At 41.1% G+C, this 17,444-nt stretch overlaps 1 protein-coding gene across 1 annotated transcript; it reads left to right on the top strand.

Annotated features, from left to right (window-relative positions):
• Nucleotides 1-693: 693 nt before the first annotated feature.
• crybg1a (crystallin beta-gamma domain containing 1a) lies at nucleotides 694-15,741 on the top strand. The gene is made up of 19 exons (XM_071520113.1): nucleotides 694-3,372; nucleotides 4,075-4,113; nucleotides 4,208-4,326; nucleotides 4,720-4,897; nucleotides 5,128-5,267; nucleotides 5,922-6,048; nucleotides 6,209-6,244; nucleotides 7,723-7,889; nucleotides 8,398-8,524; nucleotides 8,719-8,864; nucleotides 10,039-10,165; nucleotides 10,572-10,601; nucleotides 10,730-10,842; nucleotides 11,502-11,634; nucleotides 12,002-12,141; nucleotides 13,003-13,126; nucleotides 13,308-13,466; nucleotides 13,979-14,141; nucleotides 14,698-15,741. Exons 1-19 carry the CDS (start codon nucleotides 1,033-1,035, stop codon nucleotides 14,784-14,786), a joined length of 4,497 nt encoding a protein of 1,498 aa, XP_071376214.1. The 5' UTR covers nucleotides 694-1,032; the 3' UTR covers nucleotides 14,787-15,741.
• The last annotated feature ends 1,703 nt before the right edge of the window (nucleotides 15,742-17,444 follow it).

Genomic DNA, 17,444 nt, shown 5'->3' with positions numbered 1-17,444 from the left:
CAAGAGGACAAACACAATGTAGTTTTAAAGGAGAGCATAATTTCACAGATGGACACTAAAGCTCAGAATGATGAAGGTACCAAAGAAGAGACTAAAACAAAGGCGTCATCGATAAGGAGTTTGGTGAATGTGACTGCAAAGGAGAAAACTGACTCTGAAGTTAGCACCAAAAAGGCGCTCAAGTCCAGAATTATTAAAGACCAAGATGAGAAGGAGGTTACAAAGCCAGAGAAAAACACTGCTCAATCAACGGAATCCAAACGTCCAAATTCTAACTTGGTACAGGAACTAGAGACAGTAGGCACAAAAGCTCCAGAGGAGGAGCGGAGAGAGAAAGAACAAGCAGAAAAATGTAGTGTACTCCCTGATGCAGTCACTGTAGTTGATACAAAAAAGGAATCTAAGATCTTTTTGAAAGAATATGCAGAGGGTGGAGATAAAGAGATAAAGCAAGCGGATCAGCAGATGAAGACATCAATGATGAACACTAAACAGGAACCCAAACAAACTTTCACAAAAGATGAGAAGGTGAAAGACAGCGATGCAAAACAAAAGGACAGACACAATGTACTTTTAAAGGAGAGCCTAGTTTCACAGATGGAGTCAACTGGAGAACCAAAAGCTGTAAACACTAAAGCTCAGAAATTTGAAGGTACGAAAGAAGAGACTGGAACAAAGGAGTCATCGATAAGGAGTTTGGTGAATGTGACTGCAGTGGAAAAAAGTGACTCTGAAGTTCACACCAAAAAGTCCATAATTATTAAAGACCAAGATGAGAAGGAAGTTACAAAGCCAGAGAAAAACACTGATCAATCAACACAATCCAAACGTCCAAATTCAAACTCAGAACAGGAACCAGAGACAGTAGGCACAAAAGCTCCAGAAGAGAAGAGGAGAGAGAAAGAACAAGCAGAAAAAATTAGTGTACTCCCTGATGCAGTCACAGTAGTCAATACAAAAAAGGAATCTAAGATCTTTTTGAAAGAATATGCAGAGGGTGGAGATAAAGACACAAAGCAAGCGGATCAGCAGATGAAGACATCAATGATGAACACTGAACAGGAACCCAAACAAACTTTCACAAAAGATGAGAAGGTGAAAGACAGCGTCACAAAACAAGAGGACAAACACAATGTAGTTTTAAAGGAGAGCATAATTTCACAGATGGAGTCAACTCCAGAATCAAAATCTGTAAGCACTAAAGCTCAGAAATTTGAAGGTACCAAAGAAGACACTAAAACAAAGAAGTCATTGATGACGAGTTTGGTGAATGTGACTGCAATGGAGAAAAGTGACTCTGAAGTTAGCACCAAAAAGGACCTCAAGTCCATAATTATTAAAGACCAAGATAAGAAGGAAGTTACAAAGCCAGAGAAGAACACTGATCAATCAACAGAATCCAAAAGTCCAAATTCTAACTTGGTACAGGAACCAGAGACAGTAGGCACAAAAGCTCCAGAAGAGAAACAGAGAGAGGCAGAACAAGCAGAAAAATTGAGTGTACTCCCTGATGCAGTCACTGTAGTTGATACAAAAAAGGAATCTAAGATCTTTTTGAAAGAATATGCAGAGAGTGGAGATAAAGAGACAAAGCAAGTGGATCAGGAGATGAAGACATCAACTGACAATGAAATTAGCATCAAAAAGGAGCTCAAGGCCATAATTGTTAAAGACCAAAATGAGAAGGAGGTTACAAAGCCAGAGAAAAACACTGATCAATCAACACAATCCAAACGTCCAAATTGTAACTCAGAACCAGAGACAGTAGGCACAAAATCTCTGGAGGAGAAGAGAAAAGACACCAAATTACCTGAAAAATCAAGTGTCAGCACACCTGAAAATGCAGTCACTATGATTGATGTGAAACAGGAACATAAGATCCTCATCAAAGAAGGTGTTAAAGATGGAAATAAAGAGACAAAGCAAGAAGATCAGCAGGTGAAGGCATCAAAGATAGACACCAAACAGGAATCAAAATCCATTGTCATAAAAGATGCAGTGAGGAAGGAAAAAGGTTCAGAACAAGAGAACAAACCCGTTGTTGTTTCAGATAAAAGCGTATTTAACAAGACAGACTCAAAACAAGAGCCAAACGTAATTAGCACTGAAGGTCAGAAGAGGAATGAAGATAGCAGAGAAGAGGCTAAAACAAATGAGTCATCAACAGGGACTGTTGCTACACAAAGAGGCTCAAAAGAAGAACCGTCGTCTCCAAGAGAAAAGAATATCCTGATCCTCGGTGATGTACCAAAGCCTTCAAAGACAACACCCAATGCTGGTTTGTCTCTTCCTGCTTCAGTGACACCATCTACTCCACTTCAGACTCTTTCGCTGAAGAGCGAATCTCCATCTAACTGGTTAGACGTGGAACATGGTCCAAAACATCCTCAGAAGAAGGAACACAGAAGAAGACCAAGTGCCACAGCCAGTGTGGATGAAACCCTAGAGTCTGATGACTTTGACAATTTCATCAGGAGCATTAAAGAGGGCGGCATTCCTTTCTCACTACCTCCAAAGAAGCACAGTCATAAGAAAATCCCATCTCCACCTTTTGCCATGCCCGCCATCAAGGAGGACCGTTTTGAGAAAACATTTGACCCCGAAGAATTCCGCTTTGGTTTGAGGAAAAATGACAAAGGTTTTAGGGATCCTTCACCAGCTATGGTGATAAAACAAAAGGCCGCTGACAGGGAAGGAAAGAGCTTGGCAAAACGTGCAGGTACAGAAAAAGGTCTCACTTACAAAGTCGAAGAGGAGGCAAAAGTTGAAGCAGGAAAGGAAGAGGTACAAAACAACGGAGAAGAGCCTGGGAAGCTCACATCGCGACTAGGAAGGATGTCCATCCTCTCTAGCCTACTGAGTTCACCTAGGTCCTCCAGGAAGGCCAAAGAGGAAACTACCTCAGCCCCAAATGGCGCACTTCCATCCAGCCAACAACAGGACCTCCCTTCCCTTGGGAAACAGGGAATTGTTCATCCACCTCTGCCTGGCATAGGGACAGATAAGGCAGGTGTGAAAGGTATGGATCCAGGCCCACTTGTGGGTGTGGGTGTAGCTGCAGCTAGTGACTCAGCAAGTGACGGCCCCTCCTCTCCTCCTCCTCCTCCTCTTCCCTCGTTCTCAGAGATAAAGCTGCCTGATCACTTAGAAAAATACCTCAAGAAGGACAAAGGTATATCTGACGCTTCCCAGGGTTCCACACAGACTACCAAGACTAAGCTGAATCCTAAGGGAAGTACTGTTATGGACCAGGGTCTGACTGCAGGACTTCCTCAAATTGACATGGGCCTGAAGGGCCCTGCTGGACTACCTCTATCCAGCAACTCTATCCAGCAGATCTCTGGGAATGGACTTCCTACTTCTAAAACTAAGGTAGGTGTTTAAATATTTTAATGAAAGGCTGCAGTAATTTATTTCATTGTGTGCTTTTAGTTTTTACCATAACAAGCAATTATAGAAATGATAGAGAAATGAATGCCCTAAGACACAGTGATTTGAGCCCCTCCCTGCCACAAGGGCCTCTCATATTACTTCACCACAGTGTTCACTGTTGACAAAAGAGTGATTCATTCTTACAGCTGAATGGGTTTTGACCTGCAAGGACTTTTGAACATGGAGAGGCATTGCAGAATTCTTCACCCTTTTCAAAGTGCTGATATCTCCTTGTTATTTCCATGGTGATTTCTCTCTAACTTGAACAGAATGCAGTTTTTGTTGTGTGATGTTGGAACAAAGCCAGGAATCATTTGCAAGTGAGGACAGGTGAAAGGAGAATGTTGTCAGTCTAGAAAATGTACAGAAATCCCTGCCAACATGAGCTCATCTACTCTGTTACATGTCAGGATTAGAATCAACATGCAAATATAGCAGGTCTATGCAAAGAACATATTTGTGTTTAGATAAGCACAAGGAAGATGCAATAATACTTCCTCCACAGCAAGCAGTGTGTTCATTCATTGCTCTCAAGCTAACCAACAAACTAACAAACAAGCTAATCATTCTACAGGTCTGAAACCTTTAAGATCAATTTGCAGCACAAGTTTAAGGTAATTGAAATGTTATGTTTCCTCGCAGATACCTGAAGTAAGAGGGTTCCATAAAAGGCCTGGAAAGGTACGGTTAAATGCTTTTTACGCCCAATTGTAGAAATGTGATCACAATGATAAAATGCCATATATTGTACTGAAATATCTACTTCCTGGTTCAGATATTCATACATGAGCATGCTCAGTTTGGAGGGGAGGCCTTCGAGATACACCATGACGTAGAGGATGCCACCACGATGAAGCTGTCTCCTGTTATCTCAGTCAGAGTCACCAGAGGATGGTAAGGGTCTGCTTGCCAGTCTAAAGTCATAGTGTTGATTTTATAAAAATGTAAGTATCATAAACATTTAAAGCCTAGTTTTTGGTATGTATGACTGAGTGGGAAAAAGGAAGAAACAAGTCCATCTGTTTGCGAGAGATCTGTTTGCTGTTTGCTTTTGGTTTTAACATGCACCTCAATGTGATTGATAGGTTGACACATTTAATAAAAGAAATAGCATAACAAACCAACACTCTGCTGTGTAAGTATAGCCATACCTCATTCATATACATAGTATATAGTGATGTTTGCTGTCTTAGGCTGTGTTTGATGTGCATATTTGCTATCATAATTCAAGTTCCAATAACTATAGATAGATTGTGTTATGTAATTCTGTCTCTCTCTTTTCAATAGCTGGGTCCTATATGAAAAGCCTGGGTTCCAGGGGCGTACCATTGCCCTGGAGGAGGGTCCTACACAGCAGATAGTGAATATGTGGGCAGAGGAGGGAACCCCCACTACACTGGACCAGATGGGTCAGGCCATTCCAACAGCACCCATGGTCATAGGATCTCTTCGATTGGCAGTTAGGGTGAGTCACTGATTAATTTCTTTCTTCAATATTATTGATCTTTGGTTCCGTCATATTACATCCATATTGTTATTGTTCTGTCCTGTAATTGTTTTCTCAATCTATTTCAATACACCTAAAATTCCACAAAAGTCATCAGTCCATGTAGGTTTTGTATGTCTTGGTTTCACGTCATTCCTACAAAGAACTAGAAATCCTCATACAACTGATGTTTATTTTGTGTTTGGTAGGACTATAGTGTACCTTGTATTGACCTGTTTGCTGAGGTGAATGGACTGGGAAGGCGGGCATCTTACTGCGACGACGCCATGGAGATTGGCTCCTATGGGATGCCACAGACCACTGGCTCCATCAAGGTCCACTCTGGAGTGTAAGTTCTGCTACCAAATGTTCTTTTATGTCTCTCACTTCAATTCAGCTGGTAGCTACTGAAGTAATGTGGCATTATTTAAACAGCCCCAGTATGTCTAATGTTGAATTACCTTTACTTTTCTTGTGAGGATGGAGTTAGCAGTGTGCAAAGTAGTATTTTGCATATTGCCACTTTCATTTTCATTGTTGCTGACAACAATGCACACAGTGCCACAACAGTGCACAGTGCCAGAGATGCAAACTGTATGGAAAGTGTATGTACAGGGTCTTTGTGCAGCATCTGTTTTGTCCATGGAGGAATGCAGTCTGCACGCTAGAGCTTGTGGTATTACCATAATGTTAACTGCTGCTGATTATTGATGGTTAGTACTTCGATTTTACGATTGGCTCATGGTGTAGAGAGCGAAAGTAATTAGTGCCTTCATTTTCTAATTAGATAGGGCAGCGTTTTGTATTTCCAAGGTGATGTGAATAGATAATTCATGGAATGGTCATTACTCCCTCTGGTGCCCTAACCATAATTTATAGTTCTGAAAATGAGTGTTGAGGACAACCCCTCTCTCTCACACTCTCTCTCTCTCTCTCTCTCTCTCTCTCTCTCTCTCTCTCTCTCTCTTTCTCTCTCTCTCTCTCTCTCTCTGTGTCTCTTCAGCTGGCTGGTGTACAGTGATCCTGGGTTTGGGGGTTTCGTAGCCGTGTTGGAGGTGGGGGAGTATCCCTGTCCACAGGCCTGGGGTTTCCCTGAGCCCTACATTGGGTCTCTCAGAGCCCTGCGAATGGTACAGTACATACAATATAATATGCATCTGACCTACTTGCAGAATATTAGCAATCAACTATCAAATCATATTTAGGACATATGTTTGTACTGTAGTGATACATAGTTTTGAATGGCTTAAACTGAATTGTCTTGGTCTAATGTCTGTCTCTTCATAACAGGGAGCAATAAAGGTGGAGCATCCCAATGAAGTTAAGGTAAGTGTTGAATTACAATAACATCTATTCATATCTGCTGTTAATACAAAAAACACACATCCAAGGTTAAATATGGATTTTCTTACTCGTTTCTACACTAAAAATACCGGTCTTATGAAGTTTCAACACAAATTTCTGTATGTCACATTTATAAAGACGCAGGATTTGATGTAACAAGCCCTTGTAGAAATCTGTCTCAGGTGTCAGAGGGATGACGGGTACATGAGAGAGGAAATGTCATATAAGGTTATCACAGATGTTTTATTGAATTTGGCCCACAACGCCCTCTGAAGCCTCAACTACTATGACAAGGCTTAGACATATTTATCTGTGATGAATTTATTATGACGATGGATCGGCTGTATTTCCCACAGGGTTGTGAAACATTGCAGCGTGTTAATGCAGGTGTATTGGCTGGCTGGTGGGGAAACTGTACAGGCCCTGGAGAACTGGCACATGGCACCAGCGGGTGCTGTCTCTGCATGTTGAAATCAGTACTCAGAATTTGGAGTCAGTCTACTTTATCAGTAGAGATTCAGAGATTTAAAGTGGTGCCTTCAACGAATATTAGAAATGACAGATGAGATTTTGTAAAGTTTTTTCAGGTTTTATCAAGGGTTAGGTTTTATTTTGTATTTATGGATGTAAGAATAGTAACAAAAAAGATGATGTGACAGATGTTAAAAGGGCACAGTATGATAATACCAATGCTCTCTGACGTAGCACTCTTTGAGGGAAGTGATAAAGTAAGTTACCATATTCATACGTTTATTTATTTTTATTCTTTAATTAACCTTTATCTAACAAGGTTAGTCCCACTGAGATTAAGAATTTCTTTTTCAAGACCTAGTCAATAAAGCCACATGAAATAAAGAGCCAAGTAAAACAATTAATAAAATCAAAATGCAGTCAAGTCACAGAGAAAAATTCTATGTAAGCACACTAAAAGGTGCTTGCATAAAAGTCCAACATCAAATAAGCAGACTCGTTGGTCAAACTTACATTAAAGGTGCTACATGTAACATTTTAACATTAATATATCATTACCACATTAATTCTGAGACATGAAACAAACAAGATTAGCAGCTTCGACCAGCCTCTAAACTGCATTTTACATTGTGTACACTTTACGGCACAAAGGGAGATTGCTTTATGGCACAAAACAGGAAGAGGGCACTGTTCTTCCAGTTAGAAACATTTCCAATCGCGGTCTCCTGTACGCTGTCGGCTCACAGCCTACAGTCAGTCTCTACTGCTAGACCCAGTGGTGAACCCCATTGACTGACAGGTGTGAGATGCGTCAAGTTTCACTGCACTTTGCCCTGGGCACTGGGATCTGGGGACTGGATGGCATCCTACCTGGGAACGAGCATGGGCCAAAAGACGCATACTCAAGAGGCACACACACACATACACTTGCACACAGGGCCCGTCTCTGCAACTGAGGCTCATCTTCACCTCCTTTCTCTCTCATTCAGGCCTTAGTTTTTGAGAAGCCCAACTTTGACGGAGAGTGCATGGAGGTGGAGAGTGATGTGTACAGCTTGAGAGAGGGGGATAGCCAGGAGGAGGAAGAAACAGAGGGGGATGTTGGGAAGAAGAAGACATTGTCGACAGTCGGGTCTCTCAAGATACTTGGTGGCCTGTAAGTATCTCTGATTTAATGGAATCAGGGCAATGATCACTGCAGGAAATAATCACTAGCCACCAGTGAATTTCAGATGGGAATGATGAATTTGTCTCCACTGCCAGCCATTTTTGGCAGGCAAACAACCATTTTTAGCGATTCTTTTGTGTTGTTAAAGTCAAATTGGCCAGTAAAATAGTGAGATTTTTGAATCCACCACCCACTGTGCCAAATTGATGTTACTGGATGGAGTTATTTCCTCATCCTGGTGATTATGGTTCAAGAAAATAATGAAATGGATTCTAGACTAACATTGTATAGGAATCAGTACACCTGATTATGAAGTCTGAATTTCTCAAATGTGTGAGAAATGTTGAAAGCCATGGGACTAGCTAGTAATTAGGTATGTTTTTCTATTGTTAGTGAATGAAATAAACCATGAGAGGTTGCCAGTGACATTTGATCTACAGTGGTAATGTTACACTGTTTTTTTCCCCTCATATATCCGTGTGTTTCATCCTTGTAGCTGGGTGGGCTATGAGGAGGAGGACTTTGAGGGCCAGCAGTACCTCCTGGAGGAGGGGGAGTATCCTCACTGCAGTGACTGGGGCGGGTACGGGGACGGACTCCTGTCACTTCGCCCCATACGCACAGTAAGTATCATCTCAAATGTTTCCTTGGATTTTCTGTTGATGGAGTTTCTATATCTCTGCTCATGCTAACTACCCAGTTCTGTACATTTATCTATTTATCTATTTGAAAATGTCAGTTTCCAATTCATGTATTCACAAGAAGTGTGATTTCAATTCACTTTCAGTGGATTTGACTGTGTCATTATGCTCTCCAGGACTTCCTGTCCCCCAGTGTGAAGCTGTTCAGTGAGCGGGACTTCGGGGAGCGGGGGGTCAACGTCAACCTGCTGGGTCCCGTCCCCAACATGGAGGACACAGGCTTCGGTGCCAAGACCCAGTCTGTCAACGTCCTGGGTGGAGTGTAAGTCATACCTGTCTGGTTTCTGTTATTATAACCAATAACCCACATCATGACCAACACTAAATATTACGATGTTTTTAGCGGTTACAGAGTAGATAATTGGCAGTCGATGAGTTTTTATTTACTTATTAGTTGGTGAAGGATTTGTTTTCCACATCTGTGCTTAGAGGAAATAGCTGTAGTATTAAGAAGGAAGCAGGGAAACACTGCGTCTCTGTGCTGTGCTTCCCTTGATAGTTTTTTGGGCGTGTGCTTCTCATCTCACCTTGTAGACATGACTAAGTGTTTCTTTTAAGCCTCTTACACACGCAGACAAACACACACACCCAGCCCCAGAGCACACAAATATGAAAAGTATTGTGGCTGATACTTAAGTATAGAAAGAAAAAAAACATCCCTCTCTGGAGGGCAAGGATTCTTATCGATGCATTCAAAGTTAAATCCTTAACTACTGTTACTGTCAAATATATACATTACAGGCCTTTCAGATGTTTCAGCAAAGAAAGGCGAGGCCTTGCTCCAAGTATAGAACACAGAACACACAGTAAGCAGTAAATCCAGTTTGGAAAACCCACAACTAACAATCCTCCTCATATAGTTTTTGAGAATGTTGCCTTCAGGTATGCTACTACGTCAGCGCTAAAGCCCTCTCTTACGTAACCCAAAACATGAATATTTCCCCATTGTTCATATTTTTGCAAAGTTTAAATATGTTTAAAACTACTTTTCTAAGTCAGTGGGTCATCCAAAATAAAGCCTTCGTACTAACTAAACATGGCGCGGGACTGAATAAGGTTTTGTCTATCAGCCAACTGCACGTTTAAGCTACACAGTGAGTTTGTTTAACCTTTATCCCACCTTCACATAATACTCCGATGTTTACTCTGCATCTGGCTCGCCTGCTAAATTGCTTTACTGCATTTCAGAGGCACAGACTTCCTGTTTGGTTAGCGATAGGGTCGAGTTAGAGCCAGTGATTTGGTGCGAGAAGAACCAGCGGCTACAGAGAGAATGATATGGCACGGATTCTTTGATCATGAAGTGAAAGCATTACCTTTATCTTTTGTTATTTTATGTAAAACAACGCTGGTTTCCGATATATTCCGATAAATAAATCTGTCACTGTCAGTTTCCCAGTTTGCGTGTCAGCATGTGGTTTGTGTGTTGGTGGCAGGTGGGTGGCGTTTGAGAACCCCGGGTTCAGCGGAGAGCTGTACGTCCTGGAGAAAGGCCTGTACGGAAGCCCAGAGGACTGGGGAGCCCACAACTTCAAGATCTCATCCATACAGCCTGTCTTCCATGTAAGGAAGTCTCAAGATCAGTAGGAACAGTTAACAGTGAGGTTCAGCCAACATGGGTTTTGTCAAAGCCAATACCAAAACCGATATTTTGTGCCAATATTAAATTCCTTCAACTTTCACCATTTTCATGCCAAAAAACATTTCAAGTGTTCAGTGTTTGCCCCAGAATTCTCAGGCTGGAAAAGCCCAGGATAATAATAATGATAAAACACATTCATGCATACAAAATGTTGTCAATTCAGGTTAAGGGCTGAATTGATATGAAATCAAAGAAAACTGCTTCTATCTGTCCACTGATACATTGGTCTAACCCCAGATCAAGACTGGTAGGATAGAACCAGACATACTGAGAGACAAATTGAAAGTTTTGTTCCTTTTGTTCCTAACACCTCCCTCTGTTCTACAGGACACACTGACAGGATCAAGAAAGTTCAAGGTGAGTCTGGACAGTCATCACTTCGTTTCACTTTCTTTCACACGGAGCGCCTGTTTCTCCTCAACCCTCTGACATGCTGGTGGCGTGTTCTCCCCGGGTCAGTAAGGCTGTTGTGATGTGCGTTACAGGTGCAGCTGTTCTCGGAGCCAGACTTCCAGGGAAAGCTGCTGGTCCTGGAGGACAGTGCAGCCGCTCTGGATGAGGACTTCCTGCCGAGGTCCTGCAGGGTTCTGGCTGGCAGGTAGGCTCCGCTAGATTAGTGTCAAACACGGCCGTGAAATATCAGTGGCATTCTAGTAATATAGGAAGTTATTAATTACTATTATTATACTATACTACTATTATTAATATTAATATGATTATATAAGTAGTAATAAACATTATTTATTCAGCACTTCTATCTAAAAGCAGAATTTACAAAGTGCTTTGCAGGAAGGCATAAAGACAAGAATAGTAAAATATGTAATGGGGAGATAAAAAAAATAGGAGGAAGTAGGTTGAAAGAAAAATAAATTACAAAAAAATTTGATTATAAAACAAAATTTGATTTAAAAAAACGCTGTTGTCATGTGAAAACCATAACTCCAATTTGGTTGATGGTTAACATGCTGCTGAATGAGTTGAGGACATTTTATGACTCATTGTGCTCATAACGCCCTTTCAAAACAGCTGAAAACAAAGCTGTTTTTCTTAGTTCCCGATATTTTGGAGATGCGAGGGTCTTCACCCGACATTGATGAATTAAGAAACAAGCTAAGATTAAAAGCAACAAATGACTTAAAAGCAAGCCTATAAATGTTTTAAGAAGTGATTTAAAAGATGATACTGAATTATTGGCAAGACAGTTATCAGTATCAAATCCATAATGTGTGTGTGCACTTCTGTGTTTGTGTGTGTCAGCTGGGTGGCGTATGAAGGAGGCCAGTTCACAGAGAACATGTATGTGCTGGAGGAGGGAGAATACCCAAACACAGAGGCCATGGGCTTCCTATCCCCAGACTCTACTATCCGCTCCATACAGACCGTGGGACATGTGAGTAGTGTGTGTGTGTTTGTGTGTGTGTGTGTCCCTATATAAACAGGCATAAATAACATTAATAACATTATAACTTTGATTATTAAAAAACTATATAAGGTGTGTGATACTCGCACTGCCTGACTATTGGTTGCATGTAATGTTGGTGATCTAGGAATTTAAGTGTTGCACTCATTGCAAGTCCTTCTGGATAAGAGCATCAGCTAAGTACTGTAATATAAAAGTTGAATTACTGTATTTTCTCATTACACATACATACTCATACAAACACACTAACACTACATTTCTCAATTTCCCCTCTCTCTCTCTCTCTCTCTCTCTCTCTCTCTCTCTCTCTCTCTCTCTCTCCCTCTCTCTTCTGTAGGAGTTCTCTCTGCCCTCCATCGTCCTGTTCAGTAAGGCGGGCTGCAGGGGCCGCAGGGTGGTGCTGACGACTGGAGCCATCAGTTTAGCACAGGCAGGCCTGGATGCACACATACGCTCCCTGGTGGTGGATGGTGGAATGTATGTATACAATTTCTTCAGGTTAATTTAATTAGCAACTCCGAGTAAATATTTGCATTGTATGATCCAATATTAAAAGGATTTTGAATTTCACCTCAGCTAATTTTCGACACTGTAACCTTTCCCTAAACTCTTCGCTGCCACTGTGTTGAGAGCATGCAAAAGGTACAGTGGGAAAGCATTGAAGGTCTCTATATACCCGCATAGGGTTCAACAGGGACGCATGAAATTCCCTTGAATGGTGCTAGCCTAGCTGGTAGAATTGGACATGTTCTCATTAAGTGCCATCAACATGTCAGAGTGATGTGAGGAACCCACTGAGTGTTGAAACTGAAACTGTATAAATCAGGTGACTTAGCTTCAAATATTAAACCCATATAGAGCTGCAACGATTAATCGATTAATCGATTAGTTGTCAACTATTAAATGAATCGCCAACTATTTTGATAATTGATTAATCGGTTTGAGTAATTTTTTAAGAAAAATAAGTAAAAATTCTCTGATTCCAGCTTCTTAACTGTGAATATTTTCTGGTTTCTTTACTCCTCTATGACAGTAAACTGAATATCTTTGGGTTGTGGACAAAACAAGACATTTGAGGACGTCATCTTGGGCTTTGGGAAACACTGATCCACATTTTTCACCATTTTCTGACATTCTATAGACCAAACAACTAATCGATTAATCGAGAAAATAATCAACAGATTAATCGACAATGAAAATAATCATTAGTTGCAGCCCTAAACTCATATGAATACATAATATAGAATATACATTTGTCTTGGATTTACCTCCATTACATTTCCATATGCAAACCAATCAAGCTAAGCAACAAAGTGTGATTGGTTGTCCTCTGTCCAGATGGGTGTTGTATGAGGGCTGTAACTACCGCGGTCGACAGATACTGCTGCAGCCCAGCGAAGTGGGTGATTGGTGCAAGTTCAGCAGCTGGCAGCGAATAGGATCCCTGCGCCCATTACTTCAGGTATGAAAGGAGGGGTATGGGCCCATATGAACTTAAAAAAAAACTGCAAACTGGAGTCTTTACTTGTATTGTGTTGTCAAGACGTAATGTCTTAATGTTGGGTGTTACCAGTCATAATGAATCTAATTTGGTGAGCTTCATCAAATCAAACTAAGTGGTTCTGCATGTTTCCCCCCAACAGAGGCAGATGTACTTCCGTCTGCGGAGCAGGGAGACGGGCCATGTGATGTCCCTGACTGGGACCTTGGATGACATCATGCTGATGAGGATTCAGACCCTGGAGGAGACCGGGGGGGTGGAGCAGGTCTGGCTCTATAAGGACGGGCAGCTTACCTGCAAGGTACCCTACTATACCAACTCCACTCTCAACTAAAGCACTGCTCAAGGTTTCCTTACAGGACAGCTCACTGTATCTCCTCATTGGCACTGCTAATCTGTGGGTGGCTCATTGTTTACCAGAAAGTAAGGATGTGATGACAGCAACATTAAAAACAGGAAATAATAGGGAAGTAACAGGAAAACTGTAATCCCCTTTAAAAAATGAATAGGATGACAGATGTCTCTGTGGAGGGTTCTTTATAAAGGTTCAGTTAGAGCTGATTGTAACTACAGTACAGTGTTGAAATGTGTGTTTATGCACTTTCATCATATTTAGAAGCCCACTTTGTTCCATCAGTCACTCCAGTGTTTATTCATTCTGATATTTCATTCTGATATCAGTTCAGTTTCCAAAGCTGAGTTTTTATTGAGCCATAATATCCTGTTATGATTTTTTTTTGTGCTCATTTGAGTTGACGTCTTGCACTTTGCCGTCTGCTTGCCAATACATTTCCACCTCCTCCGTGTCTCCAGCTGGTGGAGGACTGCTGCCTTGAGACCACCGGCAGTATGATGATGGCAGGCAGCAGGCTTTGTGTTTCCCCGGAGCGAGGCAAGGACAACCAGCTGTGGAGGGTCACGCCAGACGGCCTGGTGCGCTGCCACCACAAGCCTGACCTGGTCCTGGAGATCAAAGGTCACATATCTTTGGCTTATCTTACAACCTTTGGCTCATCTTCCTTAAGTTATTTTTTGTGTGAAGTGAATAAAACTCAGAGATTAGAGTTCTGTCACCTTGACTGCTTTTCAGTTGTAATCCAATGGCTCCACCTCCTGGTCTGTTAAGGAAGTGCAGTTGTATAGTGCTGGAGAATATCTGGATCCAGCACTTGACAAATTAGGATGCACTTTTTTCAGCAAACAGTACTTATGTCCAATTCTAAAAACACTAAGCAGAAACTCCCACAACGTATATTTACTCTTTATGATCAGATAACAACTACTATTAACTTTTCTAACAGTACTTGCTCCATACTGAGCCTAGTTGTTTTAGGAAAATGTCAGCTGCCTCTTCTTCAGTCATAAAAAAGCGGTCCACGTCATGCAGTCCCCTCTGAAAGTTTACTTTTCATGTAACAATTTGTGGAATAGTGTGAATGCATCCGAACCAGAATTTATTCGGCCTTGACTGTCTCATGGTGTGCAAAAAGGAAGAAAAAAAACTGACTGTTTTTATGGTCTTTGTTTCCCAGGTGGTCAACAGTATGACAAGAACCAGGTGATCCTCAACACATTTGACGAGAGGAAACTGAACCAAAAGTGGTCATTGGAGATTCTGTAATGGGCCTCAACTCTCCAGACAAACTCGCCATGGGCCTCAGAGCCCCCTGATGCAGCTCTGCCAGGGGACTGAGCTCTCTACTGCAGCTCTGCCAGGGGACTGAGCTCTCTACTGCAGCTCTGCCAGGGGACTGAGCTCTCTGCTTCAGCTCCGCTAGGGGGCTGAGCTCTCTGATGCAGCTCCGCCAGGGGACTGAGCTCCATGCAGCTCCATTGTGGAACCCACACACAGAGAGTTTTCATGCTAACATAGCTCCATAATGTGACATTTTGGTTCATTTCTTGCTGAGGGTGAGCGTTGCCAATGCATCAACAAAGGAACTATTAACCAGAATGTAATAACATAGCACTTGATGCAGGTGAGATGTCGAAATCCAGGCATAGCAAACCTTTCAGTAGTATTGTCTGTTTTCTAGAATGAATGTAAAAATGTTAGGACAGTTGTTTTGTTTACCTCTAACACAGTGTGCCAAAGAATCCATGTACCCCTCCCCCTGTTTTCACTGCACTTACTGAGAACTCAGCCCTGTATTGATGCTGCATCCATCTCTCCTCCTTCATGGTACTTTTCTTCTACATGGTTTCAGTGTCTGTTTTCTGATCATACTGTCAGCTGTGTTGAAAAAAGTAAATATATTCTGTATATTGATGGCAGTAATATGAAGTTCCATGTACCTAGACACTCCAAAGATGTTTTTAGCAAAGATGTTTTCCTTTTGTAATTGCTGTCGATCCACAATGATCTATTGTAAAGTTTTGATATCTCTCTAGGATTTAGGTTTTTACATAAACTGTAGTTTACAGCAGTAGGTTGCACATAAGCATCAGGTGTATACGTTTAAGATTAGATCCATTTCAAGATCTGCAGTAATGATGCTTACCACTGTGTTTTGAACTGACTGTAAATATGTGAATGTTCCAAGAGAAAGCTGTTACATGAAAATAATAAAGATGTGATTTTCTTTCGTGCATTGTTTTTGGGGAGGCAAGGATTGATATATTATCTTTGCTTTCTTCACATGTTAATTTACTGTAGATATAAAACTCACAGACAATTTGCCAAAATAGCTGCATTTATACTGAAGGCCGAGTGACAAATCTGATCTTCTGGCCACATTGGTTAGCTTGGCATGACTGTCAAAAACACCATGCTATAAATCATTGATTAATGTGTCCACAGGTGTCTCAATCATAACAATCCCAGTCTATTTATGATTACAAACATGAAGAGATAGAAGAGAAAAACTGGATCCAAGGCACTCTTCTCACAAAAAAGCCTTTATTTTAATGGATAATGCATGGCATGAACAGTGAGGAAGGCCATCATGTGCTGCATTGGAGCCGGTTTTTAATGTTTATGCCTTGCATTAGCTATTAAAATAAAGGCTTTTTAACTTGGTTTATGTTAACCTATCCCAGAGTTTCACTTACCATTGAATAGATGTGGTGGGTTACTCTGCCTTAAGGAGTTGCTCACCCTAAGAATTTCATTAGTCTGGGTTTTAATACAGAGTTTTAGTGTCTCATGATGGAATAAATGCTGTTTCAGAGGATATTACAAAAATGACAAAAAATAAAATTCTGTGGGAAACACTTAGAATCTGGAATTTTTAGGCATAAAATAGTCAGATTTAAAGATATTATCAGCACAAAAGGCAGCTAAATAGAGAAACTTTGTTTATCACCCTAACATTTTTAGTCCACAACATCTGAGAGATATTAAGTCATTTTTTTCATTAGGAAACACAAAGATCACCAACATCTGCCAACCAGGACAAAATCTGAACCTGTCAGGCTCACTCTGAGGTCAGTAACATGACACTTAACCAGAGCCAGCAGCCACATTCACTGCAGTGCTATCAGATCCATCATCAGCTGTACACAACTCCCTGTATGAAAGAATATCATCTTCTGTTACTGTGAACAGGTGAACCAGTGACTCACTTTCTCTTTCTCTCTCTCTCTCACACACACACACGTGATCAAGTAGATTGACTCTGTGTGTGTGTGTGTGTGTGTGTGTGTGTGTGTATTGGGCACAAGTTATTCTTAGACAAAAAAAAATCTTACATGAAAACAAACCAAAGAGAAAGTCTATATTGCCCAATATATGACTTTTAATAAAAGGCCAATCTATCGGTTAGCGATATATCTGTCTAATCCTAATACATACATTTTATGTATTAAGGGTGAAGACTGTGAACACAGAAGAAGATGGAAAATCATCAGGTTTCATTTCACGGTGTCGTGTTTTATGGTATCAGAACAGGCAAACACAGCAGGAAGCCAAACACCTGTAATATGGAAGATCTTTTTTCTGGTGTACAACTAGCCCAGATGCTTTGTTACTGCTTCACAACAAAGTAGTTCTCAACCCCATTGATCGTGGCCTTGTACTGATAAATATATTTTGAATTAACTTGAATATCTTGCTTTCTCCTTTAGATACTGTGCTGTTGCTTGGGTTCCTGGCTTGTAACTCATAAAGACGTAAAATCAGTCAGTGATTGCAGGAAACAATCCATTGTTTACTTTTCATTGTATAGAAAGAGAAAGATGTGATGAGCAGTTAACTTCCACTGAACACAAACCTGGCTTCCTATGTCTGTGTCTAAGAATGTTGTATAGCTGAACACTGTTTCCATTGCAATCACTTGTG

This window comes from Centroberyx affinis, unplaced genomic scaffold (assembly GCF_046629955.1).
Source record: "Centroberyx affinis isolate AG114_WGS23_722 - 3 ecotype Tasmania unplaced genomic scaffold, CSIRO-AGI_Caff_v1 ptg000767l_1, whole genome shotgun sequence".
Lineage (NCBI taxonomy): Eukaryota > Metazoa > Chordata > Actinopteri > Beryciformes > Berycidae > Centroberyx > Centroberyx affinis.
Note: the sequence above shows the minus strand (reverse complement) of the source record. Positions and strands in the feature narration are given on the sequence as shown.

What these genes read in the sequence shown, in the direction of transcription:
- crybg1a (XM_071520113.1), top strand. Translation starts at nt 1,033, where the DNA reads ATGAAGACATCAATGATGAACACTGAACAGGAACCCAAACAAACTTTC. An exon ending in CTCTTCGATTGGCAGTTAGG is followed by an intron (nt 4,898 to 5,127) that starts GTGAGTCACTGA and finishes TGTGTTTGGTAG; the next exon opens with GACTATAGTGTACCTTGTAT. An exon ending in TGCAGGGTTCTGGCTGGCAG is followed by an intron (nt 10,843 to 11,501) that starts GTAGGCTCCGCT and finishes TGTGTGTGTCAG; the next exon opens with CTGGGTGGCGTATGAAGGAG.